The following is a 26,803-nucleotide window of genomic DNA, read 5'->3' as shown; positions in this document are numbered from 1 at the left end:
AGTACTTATTTTGTATTTTAAACACTTAAGTGCAGCATTAATGAGCATAAGACTCTACTTTCAAAAGGGTAAAAACTGCAAAAAAAAAAGGTTGTGAAATACTGATCCACACAACCACCAATCTGTGAAAAAATATGAGAAAACTAGAAAAAAAGGTGAAAGTGATGGTGATGCTACAGAGAATATGCAACACATGAGGCACAGAGAATATAAATCCTACACAGTTTCTAAAACTGGTTGTTGTTTGACACAAACAGTGAGAGTGTGTCATGATCAAAATCAATGAATTTTCTCTTTCTTATTTTGAAGCTTTTGCAGTATCTCTGGCATTATGAATCAAAATAAACCACAACAGTGGATGTTAAAAAGACAAAAACAAAGGCACAAGTGCTAGAAATTCTCCTCACTTAAAGTGTTATAAAAAGCACTCACAATTTATTTTCGTAATCTCTCCATGCCTTGTCAAAAGGCTTTTTTAGGTCCTGAAAAGATGAAAACAGAGTTAGAACAAAATCATCCGACAGTAAAAGCCAGGTAAAGAACTGAGAGAAGTCTTCATCTGTCTCATTACCATCTGCTCACATTAAACACCGTGCTTATGGTAATGATCTATGTAATAGATTTCATCTTGCAGAAGAAGAAAACACATGTTTTATTGCCTTCTGGGGAAAATAACCTGCACACTTCATCTGCATTTGCATCAGATATGCTAGGAATAATAATAAAGGACCAAGAGTATCTCGTTTTTAAATAAAGAACTACTTTTTTGTATTTATTTATTTCAGTACTTTTACAGTACTTTTTTATGTAATATTTTTTATTGCCATTATCATTCACTATAATAGTATACAAAGCAGTATTTTCCAAAATTCCCAACAAAAGTAATTTTGAAATATCTTCCCTAATGAAATATCAGTATCTATTTGAAATATCTTACTATTTTTTTTATTAAAGTTTTTATTGTTTTCTTCTGGTACACGACAAAATAATACAAACACATACAAACACATTACAAATGATCACTAGTGGCCTACTAAATGTAAAGCCAGAATGTATACAGTGGTTACTATGGACAAAAGTACAATATTATTAAAATAACCTGGTAAGTAGTTTTAAATTGTCTTACAAGACAAAGTCACATAAGACCATAAGTCTTCCCACACTGGGATACCTACAGGGAACCCTGCTTTGCTCTTATTATCTAATTTGTAAAGTAACCATTCATACGAAGCTTTAGTCATTATACTGGCCCATTCTTTTAACTTTTGGGAGTTTTCCAGTGTTTTAAAATGACTCTAGCTGTCACTGAAATCCCCACCATGATGAAGTTTATTTATAGAGAATCTTTATATACAAATACATATATACACACACACACACACACACACACACACACACACACACACACACACACACACACACACACATATATATACATACATATATATATATATATATATATATATATATATATATATATATATATATATATATATATATATATATATATATATAAACACACGAGTATGCTGTTACACTGTTGTATAGACACAATATCACACTCCTAGCAGTGCGATGTGGCTGTATATCATCAATGGTGGGACGCTAGAGAAACGCACACCTCCCACCAGTGCCGATATACAGCCACAGCCATATCGCACTGCTACTTGTGTGATATTGCATATATAAGTCACTTATATTATAGATTTCAACTTACACCTTTGACCTCTTTCAGATCCCCTTTTACAAGCGAGTCCAAGAAGAAGTTGACGTTGTGCAACATGCTCTTCAACTGATAAAACAGAAATATTCAAATGGAAAGTGTGTGAGCTGGCAAAACACATTTAGTCATTACACATGCTGTTACTTTTAAAATCAATTGAACAGAACCTGCCAGAAAAAAAAGCCCTGAGGACAGAAAACTGAGACAAACTTTGGGGCAGAAGCCGAGCTGTTTGCAGATAAGGCCTATCTTATAAGTCCAAACTGTGAGTAATGCTAAAAACTATTCGGGATTATGCAGAAAGTGGAAAACCCTTCCCGGAGCTTCATGTGTCTCTTACCAAGTTCTTCATTGGCGTCAGCAGTTCTTTGGAGAATTCGGCAAACTTATTAAAGGCAGAGGCCACTTCCTGCTCTCCATTGTTGCGGAAATTCACTGCCAGCTTCTCCATGGAATTGATGTATGACTCCAAATGTGATATGTGGTCTGGAGCGAGAATATTTTATATTTACATACAGTAAATATACCCAATGTAGAGAAGAAAACATGGGTATTGACTCAAAAGCACATGACACACATACACATGAGATTTTCAAGTTTATGGAGACTTTTTTTAGACATAATATATTTATACGGTATAGACTGTATGTATGTATATATATATATATATATATATATATATATATATTTTTTTTTTTTTTTTCTTATCTGTTTATCAAAATTGTATGGAAATAACAGGATAGTTTTACAGAAAAAATAGAAACAAATACTATTCCCAACCCTTCCCCGTAAACAAAATGAAATTACTATTACACAAAAAAACCCCGACCCTACACCCTAGCCTAAAAGAATATTCAGCACTTTACATTTTGAAAAAACTTAAACTGTAGGATTTATGAGCTGTTTTCCTCATGAGGAAAAAATGTCCCCACAAGTTCGAAACATACTGCTATTAGTACAGTACACTTGTATGGACACATACTGTATTGTACAATAAAATGAATGCCAGGCCCACACACACACATACTGTAAAAACAGGGCATTTGCCATCCACTTCATACATATTCATATGTGCCTGGGCTGGAGGAAATGTTTTGCATGCCTTGTCAATCTTTCTAATGAACTAACACATAATCAAAAAGACTAACGAATGCCGCTTACAGTCTGATGTGCATGACGTTAAAACAAAACAACTACTGCATTTCAGTGAAGACTGGCATTTCTGACTAAATGGCTTGACCCAAGTATCTTTAACGATAAATGATACCCTGTCAGGTATTTTTCAGACATTTAAACACAAATACATCCAGTGGAGTCAATGTTATTTTAAGCTATACCTTGACCGGAGATATGCTTTGCTTTGGCTGCTTTCTTCATTTTCTGCAAGATTGTGCGGTCGGAATCCAAAGCCTTTTAAAAGAAAAAAAACATAAAATATAAAGGTGTCATCAACATTGAGGGAAAAATTGAGATTCATGTACTATATTCGGCAGATATCAGCACATTTATCCGGACTGGTGAATAAAACGCAGATTTTAATGATAAAGCTTATAATTTAGAGTCAAACTTTGAGAAATATCTGATAAATAACAATAGTAAGAAATTTTCTGTAGCTGGTGACTGGTGTTCATCAATGTATTAATGCTTTCAAATTGCATTAATATTATTTTTTTATTATTATTTATTATTTAATTTCCCAGTAATGGTTTTTGGCTGGAAGGGCATCCGCTGCATAAAACATATGCTGAAATAGTTGGCAGTTCATTCCTCTGTGGTGACCCCTGTTAAATAAGGGACTAAGCCGAAGGAAAATGAATGAATGGTTAAATCTGTCACAATTACCAGCGATCTAATCTTCATAGATTGCTGGAGAACATTCACAACACAGACTACAATCCTGTCTCAAAAGAACTACAAGATGCACCACTCACACATCTGGCCTAGATCCTGTCTGATTGCAAACACTCACAGCTGAAGCCGCTCGTGAACTGATTACATGGACTATAAAGAGAGCACTTACACATATCTGTGCTGAGTCTTGTTTATCTGTCTAGTTAACATTACGACGCAGTTTCCTTGCCTTGTCCTGCCGTGTACTGATGTTTGTTTGTTTGTTTACGTTGCCTGCTGCCTACCTGTATTGACCTATCGCCTGTTATTTGACCACGACTCTGGATTCCCTGTGTACATCTGTTTGCCCCTGTGTTGCTTGCCTGACCATCTCTGCATTTAAACCTGCGTTTGGATCCGCACTTCCTTTGTCAGCATCTCCGATGTGACAGAATCTCTTAAAATCATTAAAAAACTTGCACTGTGGTAGTTAAACAAACATACGTTTATTTACATTTTGAGTAGTCTGAAGTGAAATGGCTGAAATTTCCAAGGAAATCATAAACTAAAAAATCTATTTGTTTACTTTCATTATTTAAAAGAAATGTCTATTTTAATTTAACAAGAATACATTATGTCTGTTCTTAAGGTCAGGGTGAGCATAAAATGTTTGACCCCAAATCAGTGTATTCTAGGCAAACATTTCAAATTTTAAATACAATGTTATTTAAATACAATAAAAGAACATAGAAAGAATGACACAGAACTTTCAATAGTTCCTTACAGAAGCACATTTCCTGTTTAAAAACAGCAGTTACACGCAATCGTGAAATGATTGTAAAATCGTGTAAAGGCTTGTGAAAGAGTTTCCCCTCTGAAACAGGACTTTCTAAGCTAAACTTGTACCACGCGACACTTGGGTTTCCATAAAGCAGCAGCTGAAGCATGAAGTATGTTTGTTTTGTCAATAGATAAGCCAGAGCAAAGAAGCAAAAATTAATTACCGGCATCATAGTAGCATGTCTACAGGCTGCCGTCTGAGAACATGATACATTGCTTTGTGTGCTTCACAACAGTGTGTATGTTGTTCTGAGGCAAAATCTCACTAATTTGACACTTTTTTAGAAGCTATTTACACCTAGCACAACAGTGAGGGCACATTTTTATAACACACACACACACTAACACACACATGCACACTAAAACATTTGGCATTGGAGCCCTATAAACAAGATTCCAGGTTTTATTTCATACAGTGTGACAGTCTATGAAAATCCTGTATCAACACAGCTTAATGGGAAACAGTATTTCCTGTGGATGTCCATCCCAATTATCCCTCCCTTCACTCAGGATAAACAGTTTATTCCTCCGGGAGTAGAATGAAGCCTTTCTGAGGATTGTAACACTTCTCTAGCTCATGTCCCATTGGTTTAGCAGTGCACTAAATGGTACCCATCTACTATTCAGGTGATTTAACATAATCACTTTTCCAAGAGAGAATCTCCAAAGTCTTTTAAACTAACAAAGGTTTTGGTTTGAAGAATCGAGGATGTCCCCAAAAGAGGCTTTGGCTAAGCAGGTTCATTTGTTTGCTCCAGTTGAGAAAAATGGAGAGAGATCAGCTGTCATGTTGTGTTTGTGCCACTGAGAATCAAACTGGGAAGCCTATTATCTACAACAGTGCATTTATTAGATGTAGTGCTGCACTTGTTCCAGGAAAATAGTGGTGCAAAATGTAAATCTCACAACTCAAACTCAAAACAGTGTTTTCAGTACTCCCACTTCAAATAACCATTATTCAGTGCATGGAAAAGCTATATTGCACATGAACTGAATAAAAACAACACCCACTAAAGACTGCAATCCACTTTACAACTTAGATTTTTCTGGAAGAGTCAGTGTTACAATATACACTACTTGACAAAAGTCTTGTCGCCTATCCAAGTTTTAAAAACAACAAATAATAACTTGACTTCTAGTTCAGAAGTGGCTTATATTAAAGCCAAAGTCTTCTAGATTACGCTTACCAAAATAAAATATGATCATGCCTTGATTTTTAATTATTTCATTAGGACAGTAAGGTCTGACTCTACTTAGACAAAAGTTTTGTCACTTGACAGAAATAATGTACAGCATAGAATATAAAGCCATGGTGCAGTGAAAAAAATAATAATATCGTGTATGACTCCCATGAGCTTGGAGAACTGCATCAATACATATCTGCAATACACAAATAACATAATAAAAAATCCATCTGGAATGGCAAAGAAAACATTCTTGCAGGACTCCCAGATTTCATCAAGATTATTTGGAATACATCTTCAATGCCTCCTCCTTCATCTTACCCCTGACATGCTCAATGATGTTCATTCTAGTGACTGGGCTGGCCAATCCAGGAGCACCTTGACCTTCTTTGCTTTCAGGAACTTTGATGTAGAGGCTAAAGTATGAGAAGGATCCTGCTGAAGAACCTGCCCTCTCCTGTGGTTTGTAATGAAATGGGAATCACAAATGTCTTGATACCTCAGGCTGTTGATGCTGCCATCCACTCTGCAGATCTCTCGCACACCCTCGTACTGAATGTAACCCCAAACCATTTAACTCCTTTACCAAACTTGATTGATTTCTATGGGAATCTTGGCTGCATGTGGGTTCCAATAGGTTTTCTGCAGTATTTGTGATGATTGGGATGCAGTTCAACAGATGATTCTTTGGAAAAATCTACCTTCTGAAACTTTTTCAAATGATCAACTAGAAGTTATTAGAAAGCTCTCTCTCTCTCTCTCTCTCTCTCTCTCTCTCTGCTTGTGTCTGATTCAAAAAGGGGAATAGGAGATCTAACATTTCACAACTGATGGAAATTCGGTCAAGTATTGCACTGCAAAGAGCAAACCTCATTTTAACTTGTCAATAAGTTGGCACATAACCATGAATTGGTTCTTTTCTTTCACATCATGCATTTAAAATAATTTAATGCATGGCAATTCCTTGATTATCCCTTACTTATTTTGTGGAATCTGTCATTTCCAATCTCCTGACTGACTCTGACTTTTGACAACTAGCACATTTAAATTCTGAAAGTTAAAGCTGGCCAGTCATTATTGGAGAGTCAGAATTGCCTATTATATGATTGATACAGAGCTTATTAGAGGTGAGCTCTGTATTTTATTTTAGAATAAATTGTTGGCCTATGGGTTAAGTCATCACGCCACAAAAGCTGTAATTAGATGCTCTGGATTCCCATATAAAATTAAGACTAGAACTAAGAACTAAATTGTTCCAAATTATATTAGAGCTCATCAGCAGCTCTGTTTCTGGACCATGTTTTTTCACTCATATTTCACCATGGCATGAACCCAACCAGGTACAACGAAAATCACAACACTGCAAACTTTGATATGAAGTCAGACAAAATCAGACAAAGCAATGTGAATGACACAATCGAATTTAAAAAAGTGGAGAATATTGTAAGAGTATTGTAAAATATGCACATGTAAGCAAATATTTAAATATGAGCATAAAGTGACCATCAATCACTGTGCTTCATTGTAGAGGCAGAGCTGGAGATACATTTTGGCACATTTGAACAGGGCTGATTAGGTTTTCCTTGAAAGGGACTTTGGTTAACCAATTCCTACTGAAAGTAACAACAGATAAGTACATTGGAATGCAAAACCTTTCTTTATTTGTATGGAAAATACAGGAAACAGGGCTATGTAGTGGAACCAATGCAAGATCTTGATATGCTTAAACTTAATTTAAAGAGGAAATATAAAGAATTCAAATAGTTTCACCAGTATCCATTAATAGAACAGGCAGCCATAACTTGTTCCTTGTGTTCACTTAGTAATATACTAAAGATGATTCAATGCTCAGATAAACTCACAGAGAAGATCTTTTTCTTTAGTGAAAACTAACTATAAATATATTTGCAGCGATATACTGATAACAAACAAATCCAGAAAATGTCCACAAAGCGCAGTGGTTATGTAAATCCATCCAGGCCATGGTTATATAAAAAAAAGTATCACAGTGAAAAAGTGATATTTGTTTATATAGTAGAAATTTGAATATTGTATAAAAACTGTTGTGGGGACAGTGTTGATCTCAAATATTGACTGCATTCATCATCACATTCATGTTGTTTTTACTGTATCACCATTCCATAACATGATTAAACCTCAGCAACATAACTATGCAGAAAACTGAGCTTAACTAGATTCTTTGTTCTCCTTAGCCTTGATGAAATCAAGTTCCTTTAAAAATAAAAAAAATCCCAGTTTCTATGGTGACTTCTTCCTGTTTCAAGACCCGTGTCTCTGACACTCGTGTCTTATCTTGCTGTTTTTATTCTCTGAGGAAACAGGCCTGTCAAATGCCAGCATAAAAGGATTATATGCAATTAATATTCATTGGTGTCACACATGGTAGTGTGAAGCAGAAATGTAATTCTCTGCTATTAGTTCAGAGAGCCCGTAATGAACTCCTCACATAGCACAATTGAGAAACATTCTGGCAGGATGTGAAATCATACGACACTGAGAAAGAGTCCACCATCATTTCGCCAACACTTTGAGGAATAGCTGCTCCAAAAATAAGGGAAATGCTGGCATTATTTACTCACCCTAAGAATCTTATGATTTGCTTTCTTCTGCAGGACACAAAACAATACATTCATCCTAAAAAGCAATGCTCATCTTAAATTTGGTTCTGCTCCATACTTATACCATACTCAAAATAGCTGCGTTCCAAATGGCACACTATATACTTATGCACTATGTACTTACGCACCTACACACTCAAAAGCATAGTATGTGTACTGTATGTAGTGTCATTCCAAATGGAACACTTATGTTTTTGTAACTAAGCCAAAATAGCTAAATAAATGACCAAACTACTAAATAATACCTGCCATGAGTACAACCGCATTCACCATCGGGAGGTGGTATAATCTCTCTCTTAGGAGAATTTTGCTTTCACAATCCAAAATGAATAAAGTAATCCAACATCAGTGCCAGAAAGCTTCACCCCTTCTGCTACATGAGCAAAGCAGCGGCCGTTGATGGTGTAATGTCTTTCCTTTTCTTGCTAACCAGCTGACCTGCATGTGGACTGCTTTCCCACTGTTACCAGTTTGTCCAGTTAGCTCAACACATACAGTTGAAGTCAGAATTATCAGCCGCCCTGTTAATTTTTTCCCCCAATTTTCTGTTTAACGGAGAGAAGATTTTTTTCCACACTTCATTCATTCATTTTCTTGTCGGCTTAGTCTCTTTATTAATCTGGGGTTGCCACAGCGGAATGAACTGCTGAGTCCAGCAAGTTTTTTACGCAGCGGAACCCATCTCTGGGAAACATCCACATACAGTACACATTCACACACACACACACACTACGGACAATTAAGCTTACCCAATTCACCTGTACTGCATGTCTTTGGACAGTGGGGGAAACCGGAGCACCCGGAGGAAACCCATGCGAAGACAGGGAGAACATGCAAACTCCACACAGAAACACCAACTGAGCCGAGGTTCGAACCAGCGACCCCACTGCCTTCTTGTTGTGAGGCCTACCTACTGCGCCACTGCCTCGCCCTTTTTCAACACTTTTCTAAACATAAGTTTTAATAACTCATTTCCAATAACTGATTTTTTTTATCTTTTCCATGATGCCAATAAATAATATTTTACTAAATATTTTTCATTCTATACAGCTTAAAGTGACATTTAAAGGCTTAACTAGGTTAATTAGGTTAACTAGGAAGGTTAGGGTAATTAGGCAAGTTATTGTATAATGATGTTTTATTCTGTAGACTATTAAAAAAATAGCTTAAAGGGGCAAATAATTGTGTCCTTAAAATGGTGTTTAAGAAATTAAAAACTGCTTTTATTCCAGCCAAAATAAAGTAAATAAGACTTTCTCCAGACAAAAAAATATTATCAGACATACTGTGAAAACTTCCTTGCCCTGTTGGAACATTGTTTGGGAAACATTTAAATAAGAAAATCAAAGGGGGCTAATAATTCTGACTTCAAATGTATGTTGGCGGACTTGAGTTGCAGAGTGGGTTGACAGTGACAACGAGGTTTGAGTCTGGTGACAGTTTCAGAAAGGGGGTAAGACAAAAACAGAAGGCAAAAAAATAAAATAAACAAGTAAATAATGGTAAGAATGTGGTAAAATCTGAAAAAGTAGTACAAATCTGGGGTCTTTACTGTTTCAGACTTGCTATTCATAACACTGCAGTTGTGTTTAAGGAAGCGGGTGGGCGGATCAAAATAGGTGCTTTTCAAAATACTATTGGTTGGGTTTAGTGTAGGGGGAGGGTGGGGGAATTGGTAGGTTGGTCAGTCAGTCGATCAGTCAGTAAACAGCGGCCACTGGTGGATTTACACGAAAACAGCAGGCATGAAATTTGAGACATCAAAAAGCATACACAGCGATCTCTAGCGAATTCGCAAAAACAAATACTGCAAATAAACGTAGCTCCTGGGACTTATTTTGCTCTCTTCAAAAATGTATATAGCTGTACGTAATCAGAATGAGCCTGCATTGTGTTTGTGGCATGTGAAGGTAAATAATGACCGAATTTTCAGTTTGGGTGAACTATCCTTTTAGGAAACATTTGCGCTAAAGTAAAAACTTAATTTTTCAGTGTGCTTTATTCATTCATTCATTTATTCATTGATTTTCTTTTAGGCTTAGTCCCTTTTTTTAATCTGGGGTCACCACAGCAGAATGAACCGCCAACTTATCCAGCACACGTTTTATGTAGTGGATGCCCCTCCAGCTGCAACCCATCTCTGGGAAACATCCATACACACTCATACACTACGGACAATTTATCCTACCCAATTCACATATACCGCATGTCTTTGGACTGTGGGGGAAACCGGAGCACCTGGTGGAACCCACGCGGACACAGGAAGAACAGAACATGCAAACTCCACACAGAACGCTAATTGAACCAGTCAAGGCTCGAACCAGCAACCTTCTTGCTGTGAGGTGACAGCACTACCTACTGCGCCACTGCATCGCCCGCAGTGTGCTTTATGTAGTTCATATTATTTTATCATCCCTGAAACATCACTTAATCACCATTCTCTTTCAATACAAATGCATTCCACTAAATAAACCCATGCAGGTTTAGAAGGACATGAGGGTGTGTGAATATTGACACTTATTTTGGCAAACTGCTTATTTTGCATGAAGGATGTTTGACTTGTCTTATTTTTAGCTCTTCCAGTCAGCTCGGTTATGTGTACACCGTGCCAATAACAATTCACCCATGTGCTGGTTCACCTGGAACTCATTCACATTCCCCTGACTAGGCAGAGTGAGAAACCTGTACTCAGCATGGCAAACCTCACACATCTTTTGTTCTTTATGGTAGCAGAGGTGCCTGGTCTGTTTGACTGGCCTTTGTGTGCTTTTAGAGCTATTACATGAAAACGCTTGTGAAAGTCCCCACAGAACACATAGAAAGGATCGAACAAGACCAGTGATGACCAGCCATAAATACTCATCTAAACGGATATAGTGGTAAAAGCTGTGACTAAACTGTTGTTCACATAGACAAAAGGATGCCATCGTCGGTATGAAAGTATTTTTGTCGTAAGTGCTCATAACAAAAGTATTCTGACAATAGCACTGCTTCCCTTTTTTTAATTAAAACTGCATTTAATCTTAAAAGCTAGTTCTTTTCCACTGGAGAAAACATTGTCCTCATACTCTATCTTATTCTTTCCCCACAACAAAGCAGACACAATGCTTCTTCTTGAACTGACACATAACAGCTTCATGCCAGGAATCCACCAGAAGACATGCAGTAATCATGTTTGGAGCTTGGAGGCATTTTATAATTGAGGAGCACGACCAGATGTTTATCTCCATCTTTTGTGCTTAATGAACACACACACACACACACACACACACACACACACACACACACACACACACACACACACACACACACACACACACACACACACACACACACACACACACACACACACACACACACACACACACACACTTTACTGTGGATTTCAGCACATTAACCAAGAAGGCCAAAAGTGAAAGTCAAACTAACACCACACAACCATGATAGAATTCACATCCTCACATTCATCAACTGTCACTTTCTAGAACAATAGAGTAAAAGATGAGCAGAAACAGTCCGTGAGCACGTTTACATTTACACCAATATAATATGCTAATACTAGTAATAATCAGCTTAAAGAAAAATCATGCTATCCTAGTTTACATGCAAATCAGTAATCCGCCAAAGCAATCAAACTGTGCTTACAAACAAAAATGACTATTAATGATTCAGTTCATTTGATGGCCAATGACAGTGACGTCAAACCTTATCATAAGCAGGAACTGGGCAAAAATACATTTAAATTTTCATTCATTCATTCATTCATTCATGTGTTCATTCAGTCATTCAGTCATTTATTCATTTTCTTTTCGGCATAGTCCCTTTATTAATTAGTGGTGGTCCCAGCAGAATGAACTGCCAACGTATCCAGCATATGTTTTATGCAGCGAATGGTCTACCAGTTGCAACCCAACACTGGGAAACACCCACACACTCTTCCATTCACACACATGCACTATGGTCAAATTTACAGTGGCCGAGAGAGCAAAACGCGATGCAATTTAAGAAAGCACATGCAATTACAAAAAACATCAGTTCTTCATCAGTTTGACAGCACACGTGTTGCAAATTCTCACAACACAAACAACTGAAGAAACGCACAGCAAATTAGTCACAACACAAACAACTGAAGAAATGAGCTGCAAATCCGTCACAACACTTGCAAATATGCACATAACACAACGAAAATATTTCAAGAGGACCCAAAAACATGACAGACCTTGCTGAGATATTAATGTGTTTTTTTATTTATGTTGTGTAATCAGGATATTAAAATAAACAAAAAACAGCTCACCTTTCAAAAACCACCAATCACTTCACTCAGCAACAGTCAAGGCATAATACATCCATATCTCAGCAGGGTCCGTCATGGTTTTGGGTCTCTTAGAAAAATTCCCGTTGTGTTAGTGCATATTTGCAAGTGTTTTGACCAATTTGCTGCAGGTTTCTTCAGTTGTTTGTGTTGTGACCAATTTGCAACAAGTGTGTTGTCAGAAGATTGTTTCTTTATTTGCTGGTGTTTTGTGTAATTGCATGTGTTTTCTTAAATCGCAGTGCGTTAAGCTCTCTCGGCCACCATACAGTTTAGCTGTTGTACACAGCTCTAAGTGAATAAAAACATCACCGGACTGATCATGACACAAAGATGATGATCCCTGACAGATGGAAATTTCGCTGCGGGGCATAAAGGGTTCATTGTTACAACAATACAACAGTATAGCCAACCTAGTGCTGTTTGCTCATGTCATTTTTCTGATGATTAATACAATAATTTACGCTGCCACGTGGGATTCACCAACTGTTTGCTATTAGAGGAATGAGCAGCAGAGACTATTTTGTATAGGACTTTGTCAGACTTTGACAGGAACTTTATCGGTAACTGTTACAGTTCATATGGACCAGTTTCTTCTTCCTCCAAATCATACATGTAAGTGTAATTAAAATTATTGCCTTGTTTTGTGTAGTTTGCAAAATATGTGTTTAATTGTGTGTTGTAAGTTATAATCGCCCTGCGCCGCTTGTAATCACTTATCTATTATAGATCAGTGCTGGTACTGTATCTCTCAGGTTAAACCTTCATGGACCTATTCACATATTGTGTCCAAAATCAAATTCTGCTTCTGATTCTGCTTCTAATTCTGATTCTTGCTTCTGCCTTTACCTATTTAAATACGTTTCTGTACTCGCGATCCCCTGCCGTTTGTCTTTGCTATGGCCACCATTAGCTGTTCCTACACACACAAGGAGCGATCAATTTTCAAAATAGTTCAACTTTTGCCACTGTGTGGATTAATACTGAATGTTTGTCGTTGTTATGACTTCGGGTTAGCGTTAAGAGTAGAGTAATCTGCTGCTGTTTAACTGCATTGCGTTATTGTATTCCTGCATTGGGCTCTCACATGTTTCACTTGACCTTGCATGCATATCAGCCTTTTGTTGGAGACCCCAATACCAAAATATGACCTTTTATGATGCAAAATAGGGGCTCTTTAAAAGGGAGCATAAAATTTCTTCGCTAACAATGCATCAGTGAGCCTATTGGATCAATCCCTTCACCATTAACTGACTCTGCGAAGTAAACAATGTTTTATAACAACACATTTTCTCTGCAGCTTTGTTCACCTTTAGGGGAAGTTGTGGCCTAATGGTTAGTGAGTTGGACTTGTAACCCAAAGGTAACTTGTGTTTCTCTTTGAGTTTAGTATACATTTTGCACAACGTTCATACAGAAAGTCCTGCTTAAAGATGATAACCTGTGGTTTAATATAAACCATATAAACATTTATAGCATGGCCAGTTAAATTTCTATCATCCCTGTTCAATGATTATTAAACCTATTAGCAATCTTAGATTTAAAAGGGCGATAGGCCTATAGGAAGACTTCATTTTAATTTTTCATTCACAGAATTTGTACTTAAACTCCTTTTACTCAATGTGAAAACATGATTTCTGAAAACTTCTATAATCTACGCAACATAAAAATATGATATTAAGTACAAAAATATCTGTTTTTGCAAATAAACACATACTGTATATATCCTGCTGCTGCCGTGTAGCGGGAGTCTGGAGTTTTTGACCTGTCTGTATAGACTGGAGTATTATTAAATATTTGTATTTCATATATTGTGACATTTTGACATCTTTAGGCAGACATCCTTCCTCTTATTCACCCCACCTGCAGATCAGGTTCTCAGGCATTTGAAACAGCCAATGGAGTATTGTAGGTGAGGGACTTATTTTAATGTTGTTTGTCTTATTTTCCTGCCATCTACATCAGCAATCCATCCATTAGTTGTACAGCATACTTAATCTCACAAGATTTGTTCAGTTCTTCTCTAACTTGAAGAGTTTTAGTTTACCCTCTTAAAAACACCAGCTAATAATTTTGACCTTAAAATGGTTTTAAAAAAATTAAATTAGCTTTTATTCTAGCCAAAATAAAACAAATGAAACTTTCCAGAAAAAAAAATATTATCGAATATACTGTAAAAAATTCCTCGCCGTGTTAAACATCATGAGAGAAATATTTTTAGAAAATAATAATACTTTTATTTATTCAAAGTATTTTATTTGTTATGTTGGTTTTCATCTTGAATCGAACATTAAAACATCTTCTTCACGATACTCTCAGTATTTTGATTGTTGTAAAAAAATTGTATCGCTGTGTATTTGTGCAAATCTAAATGTAAAACTTAATATAGCCTTCTGTGAATCCAAATCTGGTTATGAATGTGCAAGTAAGCGCACACATTTTCTCACTTGCATCTGGGACAGCCCATTGGTTTATCTCACAGAAAAAAACTGACCGCTTATATAAAGTGGTAACTGCTATTTATAGTGTTCATGGTAATCAAAAGACAGACAGGGTGCAAGCATACACACGCACATGTTCAGAAATAGCATAAAACCCACTCAGATGAACTCAACAGCATAAATCTATCATGATGTCAATAAAACTATATGCTGATGCCATTTCCTCAGCAATGTATATATATATATATATATATATATATATATATATTCAAAAATATAATAATTCTGTATGAATATTATTATCTTTGTTCCATCATGTTGTTTTGAAATGGCATACCGTTCTTCTAAGGATCTAAGAAACTAAAAACAAGTTTTAAGAAATACTAGTCACCAAATACTTTGGGTTCCCACTGACTTCTGTGTGGTATTGTATAAATGTATTTTCTGTTCCACAGACCTTAATTTATATGAGATTATTTTAGATTTTACAAATACATTTTTTTTTATTTCAGTTATTATTATTAACCCTAATTAATATTATTAGTTGGTTTCCTCTAGCCGTGTGTGTGTGTCTCAATACATAAATAGATTTTTTCTAATACTATTTAATTTTTTTATATGGGATAAACTTATAATAACCAATTAAATTTGGAATTAAATGTCTGAATGCCCAAAAATACTTTCATCAAAAAAATCTCTTATTTATTAAGTTAAATTACTGCAAATTAAATTAAATTAAATTAAATCGGTAACATTTTAGTTTTGGTTGAAATTTATGCTATTAACTACAGGCTTAACACCTGCCTATTATTAGGATTTTAACTGTTCATTAGTAGTTCATTCAAAGTATGATTTTATTTTGCATCCCTAATCCCACTCAAATCCTAAATCCAACCTGTGCCTCACTAACTATTAATAAACAGCTAATTAGTAGTTTATTAAGCTACAGTAGTAGTGTTAGTTAACAGTTTGTTAATACCGTGAATTGTGACTCAGAGGGTTACAATTAAATTAAAAACTAAATGAAATCATCAGGCAGCATGAATAATCTTCTAATAATATATGATCAGGCATAATAATAAATAATATTAAGTATCTAACATGCAATTTCAGGTTCATTTACAAAAAAATATTTATTTATATATATATATATATATATATATATATATATATATATATATATATATATATATATATATATATATATATATATATATATATATATATATATATATATATATATATACATAACATTGATTGCTCAAATAATCATCTTTATTTGTGATCATTAAAATCACATCACAATATTATAGAGCACATAAAATTTGTTATTTATCAAATTTTACAGAAACAGTTCACCAGAAAGAAAAATCCCCTTGATTGTGTAAAGTGCCAGTAAACATATTCCTCTGAGCTGCTTCTCACATTTTAATTACAATCATAACTAATCTTAAAAGCTTCTTTTCCCTGGGAGAAAAACAGTGTCCTTGCATGCCTCAAAAATTAATCATTCACCACAACAGAACAGACAGAACTAAAGTCAAACAGGTTTAACGTGGCACAAGGGTGAATAACAATAACAGAATGTTAACTTTAGGTTGAACAGACCCTGTGCATCTAAAAGAAAATGGGCTCCATGTTTGTAAAAACACTAAGTGCCTCAAATTGGCTTTTATCACACTAAGTGCTGCAGAAATTCACAATAATGCATTAAAGCAGGATCTCTGGGGAATCAGTGCTACAGGGTCAGGTTAAATAGGGTATCAATTACTTCTACCTATTCATTTTATTTTAAGGCAAGTCACTGCAGGTTAATACAAATAATTGTTTAATAATAATCCCCAGAGTTCCACAGTTGGTTGACTACATAAAGCATTGAAAACTTTTTATATGCTGTTTAAATGGGCAATTTTAGCATTATTTAATGGCATTAAAAACACATTTCTAACACAAAAATCTTCAAAATTCTTGTGAATCACTCCATAATCCATGAAATACATGAAAATAATGTAAGCAGCCTGAAATAATTTCACATAAATTCATTTATATTCCTTCAGCTTAGTCCCTTATTTATCAGGGGTCGCCACAGTGGAAGGAACCGCCAGCTAAATTCACATAAATTGAAAAGAAAATAAATTGTATAAACTTAATTACATGTGCGACACATATCCCTTGGTAAAAATCTAAATATAGATGTAAATAAAAATGTGAAAGCTGATGCAAGTGCTGCTGAAGTGAAGATTTACTGTATACAGCTCACTCCAGGACAAATAAAATCATTTTTGAGAAAACAGACTTATATATTGTATAATGAAACAGAAAATATGTATTGTGATTTAAATCTACAGACACAAGGTAATTAAAAAGTGCGACAAAAGAACATTTATAATACTCTGGATGTTTCCTTTACAGTACAAAAGGCTAAAAAGCTCACTAAAAAGTGCATGAACAAGATGCTTTCAGTAGTATAAGTGTTCTACAAGTCTAATATGAATAATTTCACGTCATCTTAATGTAAATACTTTGTGTAAAACTAAATAAAGGAAAAAAATAGAGAGATACTTTCAGAAGTGTAATTGTCCTACAAGTTCAATATGATTCACTGCATGCCATCTTGATGTAAATACTTTTGTGTAAAACTTTAATAAAGGGTAAAAGAATATGTGTGTGTTTCTTTAAGAGACCAGAGCAGGAGGAAAAACCCTACTACAGCATATTGCTTTTGTTCCTCTTATACTCTCACCAAACTCTCCAAGAACAAAGATAACAGTAATATCAGGTGTCTGAATAAATGAATGGGTAACCCTGGATTACATTATACGGAAAAACAAGCGGAACACAACAGACTTCAGTTCAGCAGATTATCTGAGTACTCCAATTATCTTTCATTACTCCTCTCTGGTGCCTCTGCTAATCCTACATCGCCCCTCATTTCGATTTACTTTCAGCAAACAAACAATGGGAAGGCTCAAGCACCATGCTGTGCTGAAGAGAGATATCGCAGAGGTGTTAGATGTATTAATGAGAGAAGAGGGAAATCTGTCCAGTTCCTGCTTTGTCATTAAGTCACATGACCTAAACTCTGACTATATTATTGCGTGGGGTTCCCATTGTCTCTCTTGAGGTCAGTGCAGATTAAAGCGAAGCATCTGTGCTTTATTATCCTCTTCTCGATTCATCCTCTTTCGTATGATCAAATATCAGGTTGGTAATTCATCAAAATTATTGTGAGTTTAAATGAGTAGGTGAAGAAGATTTAAAATAGACGGCACAGTTAACCCAAAAATTAGGGGGAGAAAACTTAAAAAACAAAAATTATTCAAATTGTATTCAAATCGGTTTATGATAATGGACCCTTTTCACAAGACTGTTATGATGTTTATTTGGTCATCATAACCTTAAAGTTCTAAATATTTTGATTTAAAAAAAGAGCAATTCCAGTGTTATGGATGTGACATTTGCTGTATAAATTTAAAACATAAATTCACAGAGAAAGTATTTGTTAATATTATATTGTTTATATTTTCCAGAATAACCAACCACAGAGTTAAAGGACCAGAAAAATATCAATCTGTAAACATGTTTTGTACTTAAAACGAGGAAAATAAACATGCATTATGGATGTGACAAAAAAAGTCTGTGAGTTTACAGTATACAACATACTAAGTAGAAAATCTGTGAATGAAACTGCACAACACCAAAAGAAACAGTGATAATCAAAATGATAAGAGTTGGTTCTCTATAAAACAAAAATGATTGGTTTTATTTTATTTAATATTTTTTACATTTATGAGAAAAAAGTGTCGTTATGGATGTGACGTCTCTCCGTTATGGATGTGACGGATGTGAAATTGCCACTTGTGTGACTTTGGTAAATCAAATAGATTAGTTTGAAAACATTAACAGATGCATGTTTGAGTATTTCTAAAGTGCTTTAAAATACTTGCTTGCCCAAAAAACCCAGACATGGTTTCCATTTTTTGGTGAAAACATTTTTTTTTCATGGCAAGGTTGACATTTGCACGGATTTGCTCTGTATTATATAATCTTTGCATCAAATTACAAAAAACGATTTACTGCTTGTGCGAGGAGTTTCTAATGCAGCATCTATGGGACAGGACAGTAAATTTGAAGTACTTCTCTTTTCTGGCTGCCATCATCAGTCTGACACTATTTTTTTCCTTTTTCTGAAAGTCTTGATAACACAATTGTGGAGCGTTTTTTTATTATTATTTCAGCAAATGGGACTGTAAAAAAATTTTTTTTTTGTAGTACTCTCCCATTCACTGCACTCTAAGTTTACCCAACCATGGCGACTTCTGCTGCTGAGAAACCCAGAAATGTGAAAAGGGTCTATTAAAAAAATCCTTTATTATCTGTTTTTGTCCCGTCACTGTCATTCTCTTCCATTGTGGAAACTTCTGACACGAAAAAAAAACTAATTCCTTGTTTACATAAACATACTTGGAAATACAGCTGTTTCTAATTTGTACATTTAATCATATACAGTATATACTCTCAGAAATAAAGGTACTGGAGCTGTTACTGTTACATATTTTAACCTTAAGGGTCCATAATGGTCCATCAAAGGTACTTTTTAGGTACAGTACATCTGGGCACTTTTATGCACCTTTGAGGCACCACTGTGAACTCTTTGACTACAAATATGTATCTTTTGAAAAGGTACTGCCCCAGTGACATTTTGGGCATTTTAAAATGTATAAACATTGTGCAATAAAATTCTAATTATATTATATGAATTTATTATATTATTAATTGTATGCATTTTATTTAGATATATTTATTTGTTCCAAAAGAAATGTGTTTTTGTACTATCACATATTTTTGACACTTCATTTTGTTCCATAGATTCGCATCATGGATGTGCAGCCGACAAACCTGCAACAACTGTGTGATGCTATTATATATATATATATATATATATATATATATATATATATATATATATATATATATATATATATATATATATATATATATATATATATATATATATATATATATTTGCTAATCAATATCTTTCAATCATATGAGTCCTAAGCTACTATAAATAACCACAGTTTTCAGCTCATTTTATCTTCGTTTGGAAGAAACCCCCCTCCTCCTCTATTCTCCTCCTTTACCTCTGATTGGGCGGCACGGCGGCCCAGTGGTTAGCACTGTGAGCCCCACAGCAAGAACACTGCCGGCCCTGGTCCCTCAGAACCGGTGGGTGTTTCTGTGAGGAGTTTTTATGTTCTCCCCATGTCTGCGTGGGTTCCCCTGGGTTCTCCGGTTTCCCTGGGTCCCCCGGTTTCCTCCCACCATCCAAAGACATTCAACACGTATAACAATCAAGCATTTGTCTAACCCCTCTGTTCCCTTAGCTACCGCAGTCGGGGAGTTCTGAGATCCACCGAGCTCAGGCTCCCCTCTCGCTCTGCCAACGGATCCCTTGAGCTCGGGGCTCTCTCCCGGGACAGCATGCCAAACAAGCTTTTATAAATCATCAGCTAAGTGTGAACTCTTGAAATATTTTCCAAATGATGTTTAACAGAGCAAGGAAATTTTCACAGTATGTCTGATAATATTTTTTCTTCAAGAGAGAGTCATGTTTGTTTTATTTCGGCTAGAATAAAAGCAGTTTTAAATTTTTTGAACACAATTTTAGGGACAAAATTATTAGCCCCTTTAAGCTATATTTTTTCTTGATAATCTACAGAACAAACCATCATTATACAATAACTTGCCTAATTACTCTAACCTGCCTAGTTAACCTAATCAACCCAGTTAAGCCTTTAATGTCACTTTAAGCTGTATTAAAGTGTCTTGAAAAATGTCTAGTTAAATATTATTTACAGTCATCATGGCAAAGATAAAATAACTCAGTTATTAGAGATGAGTTATTAAAACTAATTATGTTTAGAAATGTGTTGAAAAAATTTGCTCTCCGTTAAACAAAAATTGGGGAAAAAATAAACAAGCAGTCTAAACATTATATATATTTATACAACAGTTCTGTCTGGTTCTCAGATCTGATTGGCTGATAGCCGTGCGGTATTCTGCAATATCAGAACCCCTACAGCCTCTTTACCCTTTGTGTATTACTCCGCCCACATACAGCCAGCAAAAAGCAGACACTACAGATCTACAGTTTAAAACATGCACGCTCACCTGTTTAACTGTCAGATTATGATTTGAATCAGGAAGAAAGTAGTCCTCATACAGGCCTGCGGCCTCGAATGTAGTCCTCATACATGCCTGCGGCCTCGTGCCAACGCACGCCTCCCACCAGTGCCGATATACAGCCATATCGCACTGCTATTTGTGTGATATTGCTCATTTATACAACAGTTCTGTCTGGTTCTTGAATCTGATTGGTTGATAGCCGTGATGTAAAGCCTCTTTACCCTTTGTATATTACTCTGCCCACATATAATCAGGAAAAAGCAGACACTACAGATCTAAAGTTTAAAAGATGCTTGCTCAACTGTTTAACTGTCAGCTTATGATTTGAATCCAAGGCGGAAGAAAGTAGTTCCTCATACACAAGGGTTTTTGAGACTCTCCATGTTTGATTTAGTTTTTTATACACAATTATGCCGTCAAACTGTTGTATAAACACAATATCACACGAGTAGCAGTGCAATATGGCTGTATATCAGCACTGGTGGGGGCACACGCACGCCTCCCACCAGTGCCGTTAAACAGCCATATCGCACTGCTACTCGTGTGATATTGCTCATATATATACTGTATATTAAGGTATATGTTTTGATATTAATATTTATTACATCTATCTTTCTACAAACAGTTCCAAATGTATATTTAGTGACTATCAATAAAGTATAAATATACTTAAATTTAAACGCACACACACTCTTTAAATAACTACATACTTTTAGTTAAGTGTTTTGCATTGCATCTTAATTATGTTTTGCCCTAAAATGTTTTATTTACAAAAAAATACTAACAATACATAAATAAACTCATGCAGACAAGTACAGACAAATGTCATTTTTTGTATTAACTTTCCTGTTTTCCCTCTTAATAAGTCGTTTTAAGGGGTTTGTCTAAGAAGCAAGATGTGCTGTAAATCTAGAATAAGGCTGATGAAATGAAGGTATCCTTTATTAAAATATTCTAGAGTGAGAATGGTGCTGAGTTTTTTTTTTGCTACAGTATAAAAGCTAATGAATGATTCAGATGAAATACTGACTCTACCAGACCACTGCTTAGACTCTCTTATAGCTCTTTTGTCCTGAATCCCCCTGAGGTTGTGTGTGTGTGTAAAAGCTCACTATATATGAAGGGTCTCCTCCTGTCACATGAAGCCCAAACAATCAAGCATGTAATTCAGTGTGCTGTTCAATTTGTATGGCTGTGTATTGAGCAGACCAGGTCATCACCATAGTTACTTCACATTCCACTGTCACTCTTATTAAAGCAGTCATCATTCAATTGTTACCACGCGCAGCCCACTGGATGCTCTAAATTGGCAAAACATGAAAGCCAAAATTGATACCACCAAAAGCCAATTTGCATAAATCCAGCTTTATGTATAAAATACAATGATGAGCAAGACAATACTTAGCAAGTCTATTAGGAAGAGGGTGAATGATGTGTCAAAGATTTGTGATGGGACATTAATCACATAGTTTGTGGAAAAAATAAATATAGAAATAAAATATGTATGATAAATATTTGTATCATTCAATAAAGAGTTTAGAATTATAATAAACAATGCATAAAATATAAAGTAGATAAAAATAACTACATCGTAAAACAAAGAAAAGTAGCTTTGAAAAATGTTGACTCAAAGAAATTATGGATAATAATATAAAATCGTTGATAATTATTACAATGCATATTACATTTCCCCATCAGCAAGATATATGAAAAGAATATATGTACAGGCCTGTGGGTTCAGGTTCAAAAAATCCCCCATCCCCCTACCCCAACTGACAAAGTCCAGAATTGGACCCCTATATTAGCTCATTTATCTCATTTTTGACTGCTATCCCATTATAAATTGTGAAAATTATAAATAATTATATATGGCTTTAAGAAAAATTTAATTAGTCAAGTGGCAACATTTTGACTGAAGAAAGTTGAATGAGCTGGATAGTTTTTATTTGCCCATAGGCTACAGTTTTTATTTTAAAACAAGTTTTACAAGATTCCTATTTTTTAAATGGTGTATGATAAAATAATTGTATTTAAAAATAAGTGTTTTTTCATATTTCTTTATTCATTTTTTTAAACACTAATCTTATAAAGGCGAGGCAGTGGCGCAGTAGGTAGTGCTGTCGCCTCACAGCAAGAAGGTCGCTGGGTCGCTGGTTCGAACCTCGGCTTAGTTGTCGTTTCTGTGTGGAGTTTGCATGTTCTCCCTGCCTTCGCGTGGGTTTCCTTCGGGTGCTGCAAGACATGCAGTATAGGTGAATTGGGTAGGCTAAATTGTCTGTAGTGTGTGTGTGGATGTTTCCCAGAGATGGGTTGCGGCTGAAAGGGCATCCGCTGCGTAAAAACTTACTGAATAAGTTGGCGGTTCATTCCGCTGTGGCGACCCCGGATTAATAAAGGGACTAAGCTGACAAGAAAATGAATGAATGAATGACTAATCCTATAACAATATTTATAAAAGTGGATTAACTTACAGTTTAAATCCAAATTTTTAAATAAATACTTAGTAGTAAAATAGTACATTGAGCACAAAATGCATAATTGCACTCTAAGAGATGCTGGGTTATTTATACATTATAGATTAACCAAACATTGGTTACATTTGGTCTTGTTAATTTTTTTTTTTAATTAAACCAGCAGTTGGGTTAGTCCCTATTACACCCAGAATTGGGTTAAAATAATCTGTTTTTTAGAGTGTGAATAGAAAATGAGGCGAATAACTGCAAAAACTTTTTCAGAAAAAAAAAGGAAAGCCACTCCTTTCAATACACACACACAGTAAATTCAGTATAAGCCCCCTGAATTATTAGTCCCCGTTTATTTTTTTTAGCAAAATTCTGTTTAACGGAGAGAAGATTTTTTTCAGCACATTTCTAAACATAATAGTTTTAATAACTCACCTCTAATAACTGAATTATTTTATCTTTGCCATGATGACAGTAAATAATATTTGACCAGATATTTTTCAAGACACTTCTATACAGCTTAAATTGACATTTAAAGGCTTAACCAGGTTAATTAAGTTAACTAGGCAGGTTAGAGTAATTAGGCAAGTTCTTGTATAATGATGGTTTGTTCTGTAGACTTTCAGAAAACAGCTTTAAGGGGCTAATAATTTTGACCTTAAAATGGTTTCTAAAAACTGCTTTTATTCTAGCTGAAATAAAACAAATAAGACTTTCTCCAGAAAAAAAAAACATTATTAGACATACTGTGAAAATTTCCTTGCTCTATTTAACATAATTTGGAAAATATTTAAAAAGTAAAAACAAATTCAAAGGGGGGCTAATAATTCTGACTTTAACTGTATATACTGTATATATTAATTTACACACACACATTGTATAATAGCATATATCCTATATAGGTTAAATATTATAATTATTTGTAATATATAATTAATTAGTGATATTATAATATGCACACACACACACACACACACACACACACATGTAAAATTATAAAAATTATTGATAATGTTACAATCCATATCACATCTCCCCACTGGCAAAATATATATGAAAAGAAAAAAATGTGTGTATATTAAAATATATATTCATCAATCTGTTTATTTATCCATTTAAAGTTTGTTTGCTGGTTTGTTTGTTTGTTTGTTAGTTTGTTTGTTTGTTTGTTTTCTGTTATTATGCACTATCAACACCTCTGTTGAATTTAACAGTAGGTGTTTGTTGCATGCAGTAGTTTTGTGAAACGCACTATGCTTTCAGTCACATGCAAAATGTGATTTACTCTAACGGGACATGGTTCTGGATCAGCATCCTTTGTTGGTCCTGGAGCAACATCTCTACCAACCAATCAACCCACCCCTAACCCTAAAACTAGAAGCCAATGATTGGCTGACAGGGGGGCTGATTTAACAACAACAACAAAGGATGCTTGATCCAGACTGAGGAAAAAATGATGACGGTCATATTCATGGCTTGGTTTCTCAGCTCCAGAAGATCTATGGATCATAAGCCGGCTTTTGTTTATGCAGCTCATTAAACACTGATGAAAGGCACGTGCTTGTGATAATACAGCAGTAGCGTGTATTGACGCACGGGTAAAGGATAGGCGATAAGAGGCACTGCATATAGAGTAAAGAGCGATGTTACTACAAAACAACAAAACAACTACGTTTTAATTTCTAATAACGACAAGGAAATGCATATATAAAAGGGCAATGTAATGCGATATTCTTCCTCTTTCAGTTGCACCACAGGAAAACGAGAGGATATGCGATATTTGATCATTTTTACTATTTATAAAGCACGCTTATTGTATGTCCACAACCATTTTCAATACTCTAATTGAGGATTAGCTTGAAATCACATGGTTTGGGGTGTTGGAAACAGACTGCGCTCAATCCAGATGATTCAACCAGACAAAGAGCATCAGTATCTGCCGGAGTGATGTTTGAAGCAAGAAAAAACATTTATAATACAACATGCACAGTGGACGAAGCAGTTCTTCAATAAAACAGAGCACATTAAACTGATTCTTATGCTGGACAAGGCTGAACAGCTTCGTTTCATTCATCATGACGTACAACTCAACTGTCAAAGACATAATAAGAAGCGAGGCTCATAATACAAGCGTAATTTCATACCTCCTCGATATTGTTGGCAGAATTTCGGCAACTTGTCATTTTGGTGTAGAAGGAAGAGGTGGTGGGAGAGCTGTAGTCCTCCAAAGTCTCCGCGATAAACTCATCCACTGATATGAACTCGGGCATTTTGGAGGAAAATGAGGAAAACGCTAATTACAAGGAAAAATGTTTCACAGCAAGCCCATTAAAAAGGATGGTCCGGTCGGTGAGGAAGTGTGTCGCTAAAAGAATGTCAGGCTGTCTGAAAAGTTCACACGACAGCAAAGTAAAGTGCGGCAGTGTTTGTGTTTGGCTATAGTGGCGAAAGCTCATAAAGAGGAAACAGGAGGGTTTTAGTGTCAGTCTAGCGCTGAGTGCTCGATAGTACGCATGCGCAGTTGGTCCACGGTCCCCACAAAGCACATCAATGGCTGGGATGGTTAACAGCGGTGGAACTATTATAAGCATCTCCTGTGGTCAATATGTTGGCAGCTACCGGATATGGTGGTAGGGTAGAGACAAAAAAATTGGTAACACATTACAATTAGGTTCATTAGTTAATGCATTTACTAACATGAACTAATCATGAACAACACATGTACAGCATTTATTAATCATAACTGAACATTTACTAATGCATTATTAACATCCAAGTCCATGCTTGTTAACATTAGTTAATGCACCATGAGTTAACATACTAACAATGAACTACTCTATTTTCATTAACTAACGTTAACTAACATGAACAAATACAGTAGTAGATGTATTGTTCATTGTTTATGTTAGTAAATGCATTAATTAACATTAACTAGTAAACCTTATTGTAAAGTGTGACCAATAAATTATATGCATAAAAAGCACACCACTAGACATTTCTGTTTTGCAATGACTGACAATGTACAATAATTCACTGAAAAACTAATTTCTGCAAAGTTGCAAACAATATATATGGGTTTATTTTAAACAAATGAAATTGAGTAATGTATAACTTCATTTGTTTGTTTAAATTCAACACACATAATATTGTTTACAGCCACTTAACTTTGAATCATCTCAGTGG

General features: G+C 35.2%; 1 protein-coding gene across 7 annotated transcripts in view; it reads right to left on the bottom strand.

The window, feature by feature from the left end:
- Positions 1-26,072, bottom strand: part of unm_sa1614 (un-named sa1614) — a 91,546-nt gene extending 65,474 nt beyond the window's left edge. For 5 of the 7 annotated variants that reach the window (XM_087273748.1, XM_087273750.1, XM_087273751.1 and 2 more), the window contains exons 1-5: positions 25,765-26,072; positions 3,061-3,133; positions 2,064-2,209; positions 1,718-1,792; positions 433-482 (exon numbers count right to left, since the gene is read on the bottom strand). In XM_087273748.1, the coding sequence (XP_087129874.1) occupies positions 433-482; positions 1,718-1,792; positions 2,064-2,209; positions 3,061-3,133; positions 25,765-25,890 (470 nt within the window). In that variant the 5' untranslated portion in view covers positions 25,891-26,072. Of the gene's footprint in view, positions 1-432; positions 483-1,717; positions 1,793-2,063; positions 2,210-3,060; positions 3,134-21,143; positions 21,480-25,764 lie in introns of those variants that run through there. The other 2 variants (XM_087273749.1, XM_087273747.1) reach the window with 2 other exon arrangements.
- Positions 26,073-26,803: the final 731 nt, after the last annotated feature.

The sequence above is a fragment of the Danio rerio genome, chromosome 11, assembly GCF_052040795.2.
Source record: "Danio rerio strain M-AB ecotype USA chromosome 11, GRCz13ab, whole genome shotgun sequence".
Classification (NCBI taxonomy): Eukaryota; Metazoa; Chordata; class Actinopteri; order Cypriniformes; family Danionidae; genus Danio; species Danio rerio.
This window is presented reverse-complemented; position numbering and strand designations above follow the sequence as displayed.